Raw genomic sequence first — 16,322 nt, forward strand, 5'->3', positions numbered from 1 at the left:
CCCGTTAAACCTTTTCCCTGGTCTCTCTGTTTTGGTTTTCTGCATTTGGGTCTGAACTTTGTAAAACCATGACACTGTATATAAAATAAACAATACATTTAAATCATTTGAATTGTAAGCCTAAAATATCTATAAACTTTGAAAATCTGACTTTTTGAAAAGAATTATGGAAGTTAAACATGTTTTCCATAATATTTACATTTCTTGGAGAGGGTCTGTATGCATAAGGCTTTTTTTCTGATTCTGATTTTCTTAAGAACTTAAAATTCACAGTTTAGAATAGATTATTTACAAATACACTGAGTGTAAATCTGCTCAAGTGTTAGTTAGTGAAGAATTTGACAGCCATGCAGTGTAACTTTTACTCCATTTGTTGTCAATAACCACCAGTCTCTGAGAGGTCTTTTTGGTTTTGACACAAAAAATAGTAAAATTAACTATTTAATATTAGTCATAGAATAAATGTTATACTAATTTTGAGTGGGACCAAATGTTATCTAAAACAGAGTTATATTAAACTCCATAGGTGTTAAAGTAACATAAATGTTTTTACTGTGTATAATATGATCTTTGGCCAGTGGATTAGGTAGATGGTCTTGTATTGGAGGGTTTGCCCTATCTCTGGTGATGAGAGGGTGAGAGGGTTGTTGGATCATAACACACATTTAAAGGTTTAAAGACTTAAATATTTTCAAAGCACTGTGCAGAGTACTTCTTTTTTAAAAGTGGTCTGTAGATTTTTATCAGCATCATTTAATCTTTATTTATATAGGATCCCAGTAAAAAAAAAATAAATAGAAATAGAATAATAAATAGTAATTGCACAAAAGATTATTTCTCATATTGATGGTTGTCACTGGATTTCTGCTGCCATGCCCAGGTCAGGTGAATCCTCAAAGTGGACCTTGTAGTCTCCCTCTTGCTCTTCAAACACAATGACCTAGTTTATCCGAAGAGAAAAATAGGACAATAAATATTTGCTCTGTTTTCTGTTTGATGATTTTATGTCCACTACAAAAAAACAACAAAGCCTTCCAGAATGTGAATTATAATAATTTTACATAACTGTAGAGGGTTGGAGAATCTGGCTCTTTAATAATTATGAATGCAAATTAAGTGTAGGAATAAAGATCAGGTAACGCTGTTTACATTTTGTTATGCAGGCACTATAATTATGAAACACCTTAAAATAAGAAAATTAAGAAAGAAAGTTAATAGTTTTTATTGAAATTATTTTTGGATGCTTTTATCAATATCAATTAAGTCAATCAAAAAAAAAATCTATCAATATACTCAGGCTGAAACTTTGTGGGTTTTTTTTAGCATATGTGTTCGATAGAATTAACCTTATTTCCTTTTATTGTTATATTTGGAGCTTGTCTGCTTGGCTGTGTGTTTCCTGGACAGGGCCGCCTGTGGAGCTGGTTTACAGTTGCCTTTTGTGTCTCTGTTTGCGTCTCCTTGATCCCCAGTCGGCCTCGGCAGATGGCCGCTCACACTGAGCCTGGTTCTGCTGGAGGTTTCTTCCTGTTAAAATGGCGTTTTTCCTCTCCACTGTCGCTACCAGCATGCTTAGTGTGAGGGATTGCCTTCGAGTCAATGAGTCGGTGCAATCAACTGGTTTTCCTTAGATAGAAAACTAAATCAATTTGACGGGATGATCTGGTTGAATTGTAAAGTGCCTTGAGATGAAATGTATTGTGAATTGGTGCTATATAAATAAGCCGAATTGAATTAAATTGAAATTTTTTGTTATTAGCAAAACTATCACTTTCATAGATAAGAAAAACTTTATTCTTTATCAGCCACTAAACACAGTTGTTAATGCCCCTGGATGTTATAAAGAATAACTGTAACTGCAAATTCTTTTACTATTTTTGTTTATGATGCTGCTATAGTCTTAAGCCGCTGGATTAATGGTCTCCATTCACTAATTCTGAAGTATTTGTTCAACTCAACTCAAACTGTTAGTTAGTTGTTAGTAAACCCCTAACTGTATGTGTTCTCTTTCAATCCTTTTGATATAAAAACCGGCTCATAGCTCATCTGCTTAACTATTTCTTTCTTAGACAGAGCCTCATTTGGAACTAGCTTACGTTACCTTTTCTGACAAACAAAGGATTTCTAGATTAGTCCTTCTATGTTCCTCTTGTATGTCTACTGCTGTCTCCTTGAACCCCCGGTCAGCCTCAGCACAAGCCCTCTCACATTAAGCCTGGTTCTGCTGGAGGTTTGTTATGGTTAAAAGGGATTTTTTGCAATCCACTCTTGCTGCATCCATGCTCAGCATGAGGGATTGCTGCAGAGTAAACTACAAAATATTAATATCAGCTGTCACTAAATGTTCATTCAGAGGGAGCGAATTATGCACTGTCACTGAGTCACTACAATCAGCTAGGTCTCTTTAGATAAAAAGAATTCAATCAATCTGACCATATAATCTGATTTGTCTTCGTAAAGTTCCTTGAGACAACATGTGTTTTAAAGTGGGGCTTTAGAAATAAATTTAATTTTAAGTTGATGAGAGTTTGTTGCAATTTCTAATTAGTAGTTATTCAAGTTCTGTTTTTATGGTTTGATGCCACACAGACATCCATCTCTTTTTCCTACAGGTCTCTTAACTGGCCAACAAAACCCTTATTTATATGGCCACTTCATGCAGTGAGTAAAAATGTTATGGGAGTAAAATAGGGCTACAAGTAAAGATCATCTTAAAAGACAACTAATTATTTCAGACATTTTTGAAGCACAGTATAATCTTCATCTTTAAATTCTGTTCTCAGTTGCTTGTTAAAATATTTTATATCACTTCTAATCTACACACCCTTAAATGTTAACCCTTTGGTGCATCTTCTTACTGTCCCTAATTTATTCACTTTCACAAGGGGATGAGTTAATTGCAGAGAGTTAATTTCGTTGCTCTGTACTTGTGACAGTGTAATGACAATAAAATGCCGGAAAATTCCTACAGGCAATAAAACATTTTTAACCGTGGAACTATCAGCTTGGAGTGGTAGTGGGATTGGCTCACCCGGGTCGACCCGTCTCAAAAAACTCTGCAAGCGACCCAGGTTAATCGCTTTCAATCAGGTCAGCTCTGACTGGCAAACAGTGGGAACATCAGACCCGGTAATTTATGATACAATTGCAACAGACTGACGTCAACACACCACTCACATCAGATCTAATAAGCCAAAGCAACTCTGTTTACATTCGATAAACATGACACAGCTCTGTTAAGAGGGATTCGGATGAACAAATGAATGAAATAAAGCAAACTGGCTCCCTTGGATTTCGCTCTCAAATTTCCTCATTTCTGTCACACTGGTGACATCATCAATACTACCCAAGATGGATGGCGTCACCACACACCCAGCTTTAGGGGCACAGATGCCATGCAGTTTGCCATTGGGGGGTTTGACCCAGCTTTTTGTGCCGGTGGGAAGGGAGCCAAATGCTGATTGCTAGTGAGTTATCCCATGTTTTTTAAACCCACTAATTTCAATGGGAAAGAGGCTTATGGTGTGTTCACTCCGAATTTGTTTTCATCAAAGCGTCTGGTTTACATGAAAAGTTTACAGAGGCCGTCGTCAAGAGGTCCAGCTGTGCATAGAGAGCAGGGCATCCCGTGTTGGGGTTGATCAATAATTTAATTGACCAAGCAAATATTTTTAGCGTAACATTCCTGCTTTACTGCATAACATGATTCTAGAAATTAATTTTGTGTCAACATTAATGTAATGTAATTAATAACACTTAACTCACATTTTGCTCTCTTTACCTTCAGCCTTTAATGCTTTGAGCTGCAGTGAATCAATAGATAGGGGGCTTTGCTCAGCAGGGAACTTACACTGCCATATGCAGTCAACATAGTGAACTGCATGTGATTTAAAATACAACTAAGGATTAAATATTGAGACGCAGAATTTTTAAAATCTTTTTAAACGACCCATTTATGCATTACATTTTGCATCAATATTGTTTGCTTATGCACGTGTCAATTCTTTCACTAATCATGCAGCCTAGAATAAAATGACTTCCAAACTTATGTTTTGAGGCCTACAGAAAGAAGAGGTATTCTAGGGGTCAATTAATAATGCAATATCTGAATACTATTTAGATGCCAACTGGTCGTTTACTTTGCAGGAAAGTTGGTTGGAACCATTTACTTTGGACAAAATTGTCATTGAAACATTCCCAGAATCGGTCTGGTTAAGAATCTGTGATGGGATGCGCTGTTTTCTTTTTTTATAACCTCTCCAGATTGCACCCCGAAATGTTAAATGGTCCAGCATCTCTCTATCTATTTGCCACAATCTTTTAAAAATATTCTGGTGAAGAATAAATGTAAAAGGGATCTGTCCAAAGTAACAGTTTCAACAGTTGTGACAAGTAATTTTTTGAATATTTCCCCCACTAAATAAAAGTACCTTATTTAAAGGTTGGATGGTTTCACTATATTATGTTGCTGCAATAAAAGGCCGTCTGTAAATAGCCATACCTGGTTTATTCCACTGTTGAGAAAGGGTCCAGGGAGGTAGAGAGCCTGCTGAGGACCAATTGACCAGTAGCGACCGAGATTTAGGCCATTTATAAACACAACTCCTTTTTCCCAGCCCTGAATCATTTGCATGCATTTGCATTAACATTCAAAACAAAACATAGGAAAATATAGATAGATTAGTGAGCTGTAGATGGCTTTTCAGGATCAGTCAGACAAATCAAACAAAAAAGTGCAAATGAGCCAGTGTTATACAAATAAATAACCTCATCTTACTTACTGGCAGCTTCACATATGTGTCACTCGGATAGCCATATGCAAACAGCCTCCCCATGAAAAATCCAGGAAAACTAGGATTTTCTGGTAGATTTTTCCAAGGTGCCTGATAAAGACTGAAATATCTTTGTTCAAACCTGTTTTTAAATGCAGCTCAAATTCTTATGCAGGTTGTTGGATTTAATAAAGCACACAAACCTGTCAATAAAGCTGGGTTTCATATCCAGGCTGTATATTGTAAAGTCACGCAAGGGAATATGGTTAAATAAAATTTCCCCTACTAGACCTGCATTAACACACATACAAAGCAATTAATCAAATATCCTCTGAGAAATCAAATAATTTCACAGCAGACAAAACAATGAGCCGCAGTAATTTCAGCTGATTACCTTTGTGTTGTTTGTCAAGGTCCCTTCCACTGTGAACTCGTCCACAGTTTTCCACCAGGAAGCTCAAGGTACGTTTTTCCTGAAGAAATCATTGGTTTGTTAATTGTATGCCTAATCAAAAACAGATTCTGGTTCTATCACTGCTAATAAAGTAGGTACCTTTCCTCCTCATACCTTAGCATCTGGAACAGCCAGCTCAAGGTTCTGATGATTGAAAACGCCAATATATCTTCTGTCTACAAACACCTGAAGGTAATATGTAATTTCTTAGTTAAACACTTTTGGTTCCCTTAAAGTTAAGTAGTTTTTTTCATAAATTCTGCACCATATTTTGGTGATATTCATAAAAAAGGCTTGATTAAACTTGAGAAGTTAACCGAAAAACCCCAATCATTTAAGGGATAGGCTAACCTACAGCACTAATTGAGAGCAAAGTTATATTTATGATGTTTGAGAAAAACAACAAGTGGTGATCTCTCTTTTTTTTTTTGCAAACAACAGCCACCTAAAATAAAATGTACTGATATTAGGCTTGGTTTCAGAGATTATTATCTACCACTTGTTCATGAGGAGCTTGGAAAACAATTTATGCTGGTTTTCCACAAATACTACAAGTCATTCTATTTTTGGATTCTTGAATGATTAATGTTTGTGTCTTTTAGGGTGCTTTTGTATTTAGGGGTCACAACATCAAGTCATTACTTCTTGCTCACAGATTTAACTTTAGAAGTTCACAGGATTCCTTTCCTAATTCAATTGGTAGTTGAGCCAGTTCCCCAGCAATACAGTCAAACACTTTAACCAAGTTCTTCTTGCAATTATTGAGCATGCTAGAAGCCATAGCAAGTTTTGTTCAATATTTTGTATTTTAGTCTTTAACGCCTGAATCCCAAAAATTTGTAGTTAATTGTTAACAAAAAAGTTATTCATTCTAACGTTCCCAATCCCAAGTGGTATGTTTTTCATCCAGCAGTAATAAACATAACGACCATCTTTCAGATACGACATGACAAAGTAAAATAACCATGAAAGTGTTTAAAGTCTAAGATTAAACTTTGCTGTGAACCAATCATGACTCACCAGGGCACGGTCTCGAACATTGTCACCCGAGTGTAATGACCCTCCACTGGTGATGGTGGTCACATACAGTGTGTAGCCATATGACTGGCCATTGCCATTGTTTGCTGGCAGATTTTCCATGTTTATTGGCTTGGTTGACTTGAAGGGCTGAAGAGAAAACAAAAATCTGACTGGTAAGCAAACCTTTTTTCTGTTAGATAGTAATTTGCCTATCATTGTATGTAAAACTCACACCCTCAGCAAAGCTTAAGGCATCCCATAATGACAGATGTTGGTACATAATGGCAGGTTCGTACGCCTCCCTGTATCTCAGTGTCGGCATGTCTGGAAGGCTGTCTCCTCTTGCTGAACAAAGATAAAATAACTAATCAGGCCACAATGTCAGGCGATGACAGCACATTTCAAAAGTTATAAACTTTTACACATTCAATCATGTTAAAACCGCAAACCTCAATATATTTTAATGGAATGTTATTTGAAATGCCAACAGAAACTAGTAGATAATCGTGAAACTTATGGCAGTACAAATTAAACGGACAAAGCATATTGTTTGGTCTGCAAAGTGACTCAAATAAAGGCAGATCCTAAGGTGAAGAGTTTTTAATGACAATGAAAACAATTAAGTGCAGATTAAAATAAAAAAGAACAGGAAATAGAGCATGGACAGAAAATGGCAATGGTAACAGATGGGTGACATTAAGATACAGCAATGAAGTAAGCCAGGAAAGAGCAATTAAAACCAGGGAGCTTGTAAACAAAGAAAATTGTTGAATCAGCTTTGTCGCCAATCTATTGTTTTGCTGCTATAGGTTTAGGCTGCTAGAGGACACAGGGACCACTTTTCATCATTATGCTTCATTCTATATCTACTCTCCAATTCTTCTGTATTAGTTAGTTCCATCCCAAACTTTATGTTCTCTGTTTTGCTGTGCGACCATCCTGAAGGAAAATATACATTGCTGTCATCAACCCTGTTTATAGATTATGGAGTTGGGCCTGTTTTTCAGTGCATAGTTCTGTTTCTCTCCCAGACATAACTATGGGCTCAGCTTTTATTGAACTAAGAATTTTTCTATTTTCTATTTTACTCCATTTGGTATTAAAAGTGGTTCATTGCTTAACTGTTTTTTTCCTGGACAGAGCCATCTATGGAGCTTAGATTACTATTAGCTTTTCTAAGATACAAAGTATTTATGAATGAGTGCTTCTATGTTGCTTTTTGTAAGCCTCCTTCTGTCTCCTATGAACACCAATCAGCTTTGGTAGAAAGCTGCTCACAAAGAGCCTGGTTTTTCTGGAGGCTTCTTTCTGTTGAAAGGGTTTTTTTTCCCTCTCTCCTGTCGCTGTATGTATACTACATGTGAGGGATTGCTGTGCACTCAGTGACACAATACAAGCTAATGTTTACTGTCTCCACATGCTCACCAAGAGGAGCATATGCTTCTAAGTCTGTGACGGAATGCAATCAGCTGGTCTTTCTTAGATATAAACTTTTAATCCATCTGACTGGAAGTTCTGATTGAATTGTCTGAGTAAAGTTCCTTGAGATAACATGAGTTGTGTATTGGCACTATACAAATAACATTTAATTTAATTGAAAAATGGCATTGCAGACGCAGGTGAGTGATGAAGTAGAGAGAAAGAGCAGCTGAATCTAATGAAGGGGAAGTGAAGGGAAAGAGAGCTGAGAGTAATACATGAGAGGAGACAGATGGAAACAAATCTAAGAGATTATGATAAAAAGCAACAACACAGGATTTAACAGATGACCTATATGGCAGCAACTAGAGAACATAAACAGAAGTAAAGCCAGAGAAACCTTAAAAAACACCCTGTTTGGTAGGACAGAATCTATAAACATGTCTGAGCAAAACTGTTGGAAATAATAATAAACACAACCACCACTATAGGAAAAATGTTGGTTGCGTTTATAGTTTAAAGTTTAATGTGAGATTAACTTACTGTTGTATTGAGAAAATAAATCCCTTAGGAGATGAAATTTAGGGGTGTATTCCCCAGCTTCAGATAAGGGAGCATCATAATCTGGAAAGCATCAGACACAGTAACTGTCCTCTACCACCACCTGCTGGTTATTACAGCAGAAACACTGCATTCTTGAGATATGTAACATCAGCGCTTCATCAATCAAGCTAAATCTGTAAAGATTTGCATGCAAGCCGTGGCTGTTTTGTTTGTGCTTACCCACCATAGCTGGGGACCAACGCTCTGTAGGAGGGGTTAGAGACTGCTCCATTCATGAAACCAAAGCTGGATCCTCCATGGAACATGTACAGGTTGACAGACATACCTCTTCTCAGAATTTCCCTCACGTTGGACACCATATCTATAACGAAATGCAACATATACACATAAGGTCTTATTCAAAAAGCCTCATAGCATCATAAGATTAATCCTTCTATGGACAGTTTCACTACTTTAATTTTGAATAACCAAAGTTATTAACTATTTTCAAAACCTATTAAGGAATATTCAAAATCATCATCTATTGTTAGGTGCTAAAGCATTATGACCCCTTGTTTTTACAGTTGGCTTTCTTATGCTTACAAATCCAGTTCAGTCCATAGTTAGTCATGCCTATAGCAGATAGTACATTATTTCATGGGTAGGATAATATGATAACAAAGAGATAATGCAAAACTGCAAGAACAACCTATTTCTATCAACATGTTAGTAATAATGGGATCTTGATTTTCTTTTTCAAAAGCAAAAATATCCAAAACTTACCTATCATATATCTTAACCTGGTGTTAAAAGGTTATGTTGGAAGGCCATCTTGACCTCACACTTATTTTGTGTTACATTCTGTTAATAAGGTGACATTGGGTGATTGATTTGATTTGTTTTGACTGTTAACTATCAAAAATGTTGGCATTTGGGAGACATGATTTTCACTAAACTAGCCTAATCCTTACTTTCTCAGTCAGATGAGATTCAATAAGTCTGGCTAAAATAACGATTTTTTTTTTTTTAATAAGGCAGAAATGAAAGGAATTCAGACTTTCATTGTAAACAAATACAGCATTAGGCATTGGTATACAGAGAAGATGTCTTTATAGATCAACAGAGTAAGAGAGTAAGTAATAAAAAATATGAGCAACAATAGCAATGAGCAATAATAAGAAATGTTGGTAAATAACCAGGAGAGACTTGGTCTAGAAAGTCAACACTAACATTGAGGACATGAATTACCTTCTGGAGGCAGGACATGGTGAAGGCCTCCCCATGTATCATACCAGCCTGTCCAGTATTCCATCACTATGGAAGGACCTCTGGGCTGAAAACCAGGGCAAGGGATATTGTACGTTAACATTTTTTCCCTTTTTTTCCCCAATTTTTTCCTTTTTTTCTTTTTTTTAGTGTTCTGCTTGATTTATGAATGTAAATAGCTTGATTATAATTAATGCAGGGAGTATTTCAGATTATATGGACACTGCAATGGGAAAGAAGAACAGGAAAGGAAAAACAAGAAAAGGAGAACAGATGAAAGAAAGAGGAGATAAAAGGGAGACGATAAAACTTCTTCTATATGCCTTATCAAGTGCAAAGAGAAAAAAATGGGGGGAAAAAAGTAAAAAAAAAAAGAGAGAGAGAGAGAGAGAGAAATAAAATAAAAATAAAGCACATTCTCCGATTTTTAAAAACAAACAGGAAACTGATGTGAAAAAAAAAGATTATAGACCTGGATGCCGTGTAGTTCCTGGATGTTTCTCTGAGTCAGCTTCTGCAGCTTTACTGATCGGATAATGGCGAGAAAAAAGAAAACAAGTTATACTTTAAAAGTTTTTTCTGTATCTATAGGTGAAAACACTAACAGGTACCTCCATCAACACCCCCTGACTTCAATGTGTTGATGTTATCTGATGTGAGCAGGAGCTCACTGATTCCTCTGGACTGTAAAGCCTTTCAACATAAAGAAAAATAACAGAAGAGGCAGAACAAATCAGAACACATCTATTTAAGATGAAAAAGTTTTAATATGAGCCAGTAACCTTACCTCTTTAATAAATAACAAATAGCCTTGATCCTTTGCAAAGGATCCATATTCATTTTCAACCTGCACTGCAATGATGGGACCCCCTTTCTTGAACTAGAATAGACAAACAAATATTTTAGGCCAGGGAAATGAATTGATGTTAGATACACTTGGTTCCAAATAAAATATGAAAAATAACCTGTAGTGGAACCATTTTCGGTATAAGTTTGTCGAAGAAAGTGTTGACAGCCTGAGTGAAGCCTGGGTGAGTTGTCCTTAGTCTCATGCTGTCATCTCTAAGGAGCCAGCTACACACAAAAAAGCCTTGCATCTGTGTTTTGTTTAAGTATTTTATGAAGTAATACACTTTTATGTAAATAATTTATCTAAAATAAAATTAAAAACTAAATACGGATCCTCTTGTAGTTTGACCATTCAAAGTACTTTACACTACCAGTAGCAAGAGCAGATCTAAACCTAAGGCACACATTGACATCTGACAGAATTGTACATCCGCAACCAACAGGTAGAATTTGAACTGCTAAACCATGCTGTCAGAGATTTAATGTTATTTTTTTTTCTCTTACAAATCACTAAACTTTGCAAGCACAAATGTTACAACTGGACGACTGCTAAGGAAACAGCCTTGCTGCTAGAATATTTCAAGGTTCACCATGCAAAAACTCTATCTGTGCTAATGAAGATAATCTCACCTCTCATGCCAAGTATCCAGAGTGGCTCCAATGCATGGCAGCCTGACCTACACTGTGATTATTCGAGCTAATAATCTGCAAACTCTTTGGTCATTTAGCCTTCATTTCCTGGTGGTCAGGCGTTTATTGAGTTTGGAAAAAGGGAAAATTAGTTGGTGACATTTATTCAGAATTAACTAACCGCTTACTGATGCAGTAACCCACACTGCATCTGTGTGGGCTAATCCCAATTCACAACTCATGCCAATACACATACGGGGCAAAACACACATATGTCATGAAGCAAACAGATCTTGTTAAAAAATGCGTATTTCTCACATTTAGGCTCACATTTACATGGGAAGAAAACTAATCGTTTGACAGCAAATAATGTTTTTCCCAAACAGAAAAAGACTCTGAAATAGAAGAAAATCAATAAATCTTCAAGGAGGTTTCATGTAAACAAAAAAAGGGTTACCTTGGCAGTCCACCCAGGTCCATATCCGCAGAAATGTATGGCCCAGGACGTAGAATAACCCATAACCCCAGCTCAGCTGCCAGAGAAAGGTACGATCTGCCAATCAGAGAAAGATCACAAACTTAAGACTCATGATAAGACCGAAATACAAGGGCTTTTGAAAAGTGCCTGGAAAGCATTGCAGCAAATGGTGGCATCACATCCCTCTTCACCTTGTGGATACATGCTTTAATAATTTGCTCTTGTTGTGGAGATTAGGCTGTTGTCAGGTGGGGCTCCCACTCTCTTTTCTCCCTTGAGTTTTAGGGGTTAAATGATGAGAGTGTTCCTTAAAGGCTTAAAAATTTTTATTTTTATGACAACTAGTGGAACAATGCAGGAATTTTCTTTTGAGATGTAGATTTTTTGATATGCCAAGCAGCTTATGGACTTTGTAATTATTTCTACATGTTCTATAGTTAAGACAAGTAAACCCATATTCTCCTTACTCTAAATCCAGCTGTGTGTGAAAGTTGAAAACCCCCTTCTCTGGCTGGTGAAGACTCCATGGAACATATCTGTGAGGATGCCACAAATTAGCATTCAGCTAAAGGAAAGGGCTTCATGACAAAAACAAAACAAAACATGCATAATCCCTACGTGGTGAGGGTGTTGATCCCACAGGCTTTCATCTTCATCAGCCGGTCCCTCCAGTACGCCCTTGGCACACGGAAATAGTGAACAGATCCCCCAAGGATGCGGAAGGGTTCTCGCTCCAGGGTGAACTGTGAAGAATTGGCCCTCAGGCCCACCTTTCTGCTCCTCTTCCAGCCGGTTTGTGGCGTGCTGGAAAAGAAGCTGTGCATAGTTCCTGTTACAATCAGGTTATGTGACACACAGGCTATTGTTCTTGAATTGACCACATGACATGCTCTGTAGGAATTTGCAGATGTCTTGAATTGGCAAAAATCATAACAAAGACGCTGAACTATATCGTGTGTAGAGTCTAAACAGATTTTGATATGTGCATATGAATATGTTTAGATTTACCTTCCTAAATAACTTTCAATAGTTTTATGAAATCTACGTTTTACTGCTTGTCCTTACTCCAAATGAGTAATACTGTAAGATTTAAATACAATATTTGTTGGAAATGTACACAAACCTTTAACAAGTAGACTACTGAAGACAAATAGCTTAATGAATAGAAACATGAACAAACCAAGAACAAGCAACACTTACCCTAGACACTTATAGATGATGAAGCAACCAATAACCAGGCAAAAGAGCGTGTATTTCCGTTTGTGCAGATTCCTCATCCGGAATACCGCCATGGCTTTCACTGTTAGACCTGTTGCTCTTACACAGGAAGACGTAGGACTGAGCTAAGAGCAGCATCTCTAGTGAGTGTAGACTAACTCATGGTGCAGCCTGGAACATGTACCGCCTTGTGGGAGTGTCTAACCAGCCAAGAAGCTCACCTTAGTAACAGGACTGCTCTATGTGCATTTTTTTCATGCTGATTAACAATACCTTAGACACAGGCATATATCAAACATACTAATTATATCTTTAATGCAGCCTGTAAGTATTATGCTAGCATCATAACACTCTACTATAAATTCAATATTTCCATTCAAGACATTTAATAACATTATATAGAGTTAGAAAATATATATTTTTCTAGTCTCCTTAATGTAGCATAATCTCAACAAAAATATGTGATTAAAGTCATGTAGGTACAATCTCACTTTTTAAGTTGGCTTCACAACCTGAAATCATGATTTCATAACTAAAAAAAATATCTGCCTCCCATTCTTCTTTTAAAAATTCTAGGAACAACTAGTAAACCTGAAGATTGAGAGAAAAGTGATATGTTAGGAACGTAAGGAACAATCAGATATCTGTTTAAAATGGAGCTTGGCCATTTAAGGCTTTATATGTGAGAGGGAGGATTTCAAATTCTATTCTGGATTTAACAGGAAGCCAATGAAGAGAAGCCAGGATAGGAGAGATATGATCTCTCTTTTTAATTTTAATTAGAACTCTGGCTGCAGCATTTTGGATCAGCTGAAGGCTTTTAACTACAGTTTGTGGACTTCCTGATAGTAAAGAATTACAATAGTCCAGCCTTGAAGTAACAAATGCATGGACTAGTTTCTCAGCATCACCCCTGGACAGGAGATTTCTAATTTTTGCAATATTCCTCAGATGAAAGAAGGAAATTCTAGAAACCTCTTTGATATGGGATTTAAATGACAGGTCAACACCGAGATTTCTTACTTTATTTTCTGAGATCAGTTTAATCCCATCTAAATAAAGTGACTGACTAATAAGCTTCTTTTCCAAAGACTCTGATCCAAAACATATGACTTCAGTTTTGTTTGCATTCAGGAGCAAAAAGTTAACGGTCATCCAGGTTTTTATGTCTTCAAGACATGCCTGTAATGGGTTAGCTTCATCTGGATTTATAGACAGATATAGCTTAGTATCATCAGCATAACGCTAATAAAGTAAAGTAAAAAATCTTGGTGTTATTTTTGATCAGGACCTGTCATTTAAATCCCATATCAAAGAGGTTTCTAGAATTTCCTTCTTTCATCTGAGGAACATTGCAAAAATTAGAAATATCCTGTCCAGGGGTGATGCTGAGAAACTAGTCCATGCATTTGTTACTTCAAGGCTGGACTATTGTAATTCTTTACTATCAGGAAGTCCACAAACTGTAGTTAAAAGCCTTCAGCTGATCCAAAATGCTGCAGCCAGAGTTCTAATGAAAATAAAAAAGAGAGATCATATCTCTCCTATCCTGGCTTCTCTTCATTGGCTTCCTGTTAAATCAAGAATAGAATTTAAAATCCTTCTTCTCACATATAAAGCCTTAAATGGCCAAGCTCCATCTTATATCAGAGATCTGATTGTTCCTTATGTTCCTAACAGAGCACTTCGCTCTCAATCTGCAGGTTTACTAGTGGTTCCTAGAATTTCTAAAAGTAGAATGGGAGGCAGATCTTTTAGTTATCAGGCTCCTCTCCTGTGGAACCAACTACCAGTTTTAGTCCGTGAGGCAGACACCCTGTCTACTTTTAAGGCTAGGCTTAAAACTTTCATTTTTGATAAAGCTTATAGTTAGGGTGGCTCAGGTTATCCTGAGCTATCTCTATAGTTATGCTGCTATAGGCTTAGACTTTTGGAGGACATAGGGACCCCCATTTCATCATTCTGCTTCATTCTCTCTCTGTTCTCCTATTCTGCAGAATCTGTTAGTTCAATCTCTAACCTTCTGCTCTCTCTGCTTTTCCTCAGAGTAGCTTTGCCTCGTCTGTTCCTGTTTGGCTGTGACGTCATCCTGGAAAAAAAACATCAGCTGTGCTGCTTCTATCAACACCCTTGTTAATAGATGTTGGAGATCGGCCTGTTTTCCAGTGTGGTCCTGTTTCTCTGACCGTGACTGAGTGGATGTGCTCTCTTCGTCCTCTGGCATGGGAGCTGCCTTGGAGCTCGTCTGCCTGGCTGTGTGTTTCCTGGACGGGGCCGCCTTTTACAGCTGCTTTTTGTATCTCTGCTTCTGTCTCCTTGAACCCCAGTCGGCCTCAGCAGATGGCCGCTCACACTGAGCCTGGTTCTGCTGGAGGTTTCTTCCTGTTAAAAGGGAGTTTTTCCTCTCCACTGTCGCTACAAGCATGCTTAGTGTGGGGGATTGTATTTGAGTCAATGAGTCAATGCAATCAACTGGTTTTCCTTAGATAGAAAACTTTGTATCAATTTGACTGTATGATCTGGTTGAACTGTAAAGTGCCTTGAGATGACATGTGTTGTGAATTTGGCGCTATATAAATAAACTGAATTGAATTGAATTGAATAACAGTGGAAATTAATCCCATCCTGTCCAATAACTACCATTTGGGAGCATATATATAGAGTAAAGAGAATTGGTCCTAGCATTGATCCCTGTGGTACTCCACAGGTAACCCTTGAGCATGAGGAAAATTTATCATTAATGTGAACAAACTGAAATCTGTCAGATAAATAAGATTTAAACCAAACTAGTGCTGTTCTTTTAACTCCTACAAAATATTCAAATCTTCTTAACAGAATATTGTGATCAACCGTATCAAATGCAGAAATGAGATCTAGCAACACAACTACGGATACAAGTCCATAATCTGAGGCCACGAGAATATCATTAGTGACTTTAAGAAGAGCTGTTCCTGTGCTATGATGAGCTCTAAAGCCAGACTGAAATCATTATGGTGTAAATTGTTGCACACTTGTTTGGCAACTGTTTTCACAAGAATTTAAGATAAGAAAGGAAGATTGGATATAGGTCTATAATTGACCAAGTCATCTGGGTCAAGAGACAGTTTCTTAAGTAAAGGTTTAATTACAGCAACCTTGAAAGCCTTTGGTACTTATCCCTGTAACATGAGAGATTAATCACATCTAAAATGAATGGAGGAGAAGCAAAGGGAATACTTCCTTAAATAACCTGGTTGGAAATGGATCTAACAAACACTTAGAAGGCTTAGATGAAGACAATAGCTTTGCTAACTCTGAAAGTTCAACTGGATCAAAGCAGTCTAGACCCGGTTCAGATTCTATGGCAACCTCAGATGCTGGCACACCTTCCAGAGAGAAAACCAATCATAGTTAGAGGAGTGCTAATGATCTTATTTTTAATAGAATCAATCTTATTTATAAAGAATCCCATAAAAACATTAAGTCTATCCATCCTGCAGGTGGGATGGATGGTTTAACAGAGCTATGGCTCTGGGTGAGTTTGTATTAAAAATAAATCTAGAATTATTCTTAGGCATGGGAATCAAATACCAGTTCCTGTTTAGAACCGGTTCCGTATGTTCCAATTCCATGGAACCATTTGACAGCTGGCTTAATGATTCTCTTATCGATTCCAGGCAGCACGACATACATC

The 16,322-nt window shown here is 37.1% G+C and overlaps 1 protein-coding gene across 2 annotated transcripts; it reads right to left on the reverse strand.

Annotated features, from left to right (window-relative positions):
- Positions 1-737: 737 nt before the first annotated feature.
- On the reverse strand, positions 738-12,779 carry LOC119797552 (beta-galactosidase-1-like protein 2). Of its 2 annotated transcripts, XM_038306670.1 has the most exons (19): positions 12,632-12,779; positions 12,050-12,247; positions 11,899-11,967; positions 11,411-11,506; positions 10,440-10,548; positions 10,262-10,354; positions 10,086-10,167; positions 9,947-10,011; positions 9,457-9,541; positions 8,453-8,590; positions 8,209-8,289; positions 6,479-6,591; positions 6,247-6,393; positions 5,341-5,412; positions 5,167-5,245; positions 4,976-5,063; positions 4,782-4,893; positions 4,502-4,618; positions 738-940 (listed from the first exon to the last, which is right to left on the reverse strand). In XM_038306670.1, the coding sequence occupies exons 1-19, from the start codon at positions 12,721-12,723 to the stop codon at positions 854-856; spliced, it is 1,923 nt and encodes a 640-aa protein (XP_038162598.1). In that variant the 5' UTR covers positions 12,724-12,779; the 3' UTR covers positions 738-853. The 2 variants fall into 2 exon arrangements, with proteins under 2 accessions (XP_038162598.1, XP_038162599.1); XM_038306671.1 differs by lacking the exon at positions 8,209-8,289.
- Positions 12,780-16,322: the final 3,543 nt, after the last annotated feature.

Source organism: Cyprinodon tularosa, unplaced genomic scaffold, assembly GCF_016077235.1.
Source record: "Cyprinodon tularosa strain WSP-4 unplaced genomic scaffold, ASM1607723v1 ctg589, whole genome shotgun sequence".
Lineage (NCBI taxonomy): Eukaryota > Metazoa > Chordata > Actinopteri > Cyprinodontiformes > Cyprinodontidae > Cyprinodon > Cyprinodon tularosa.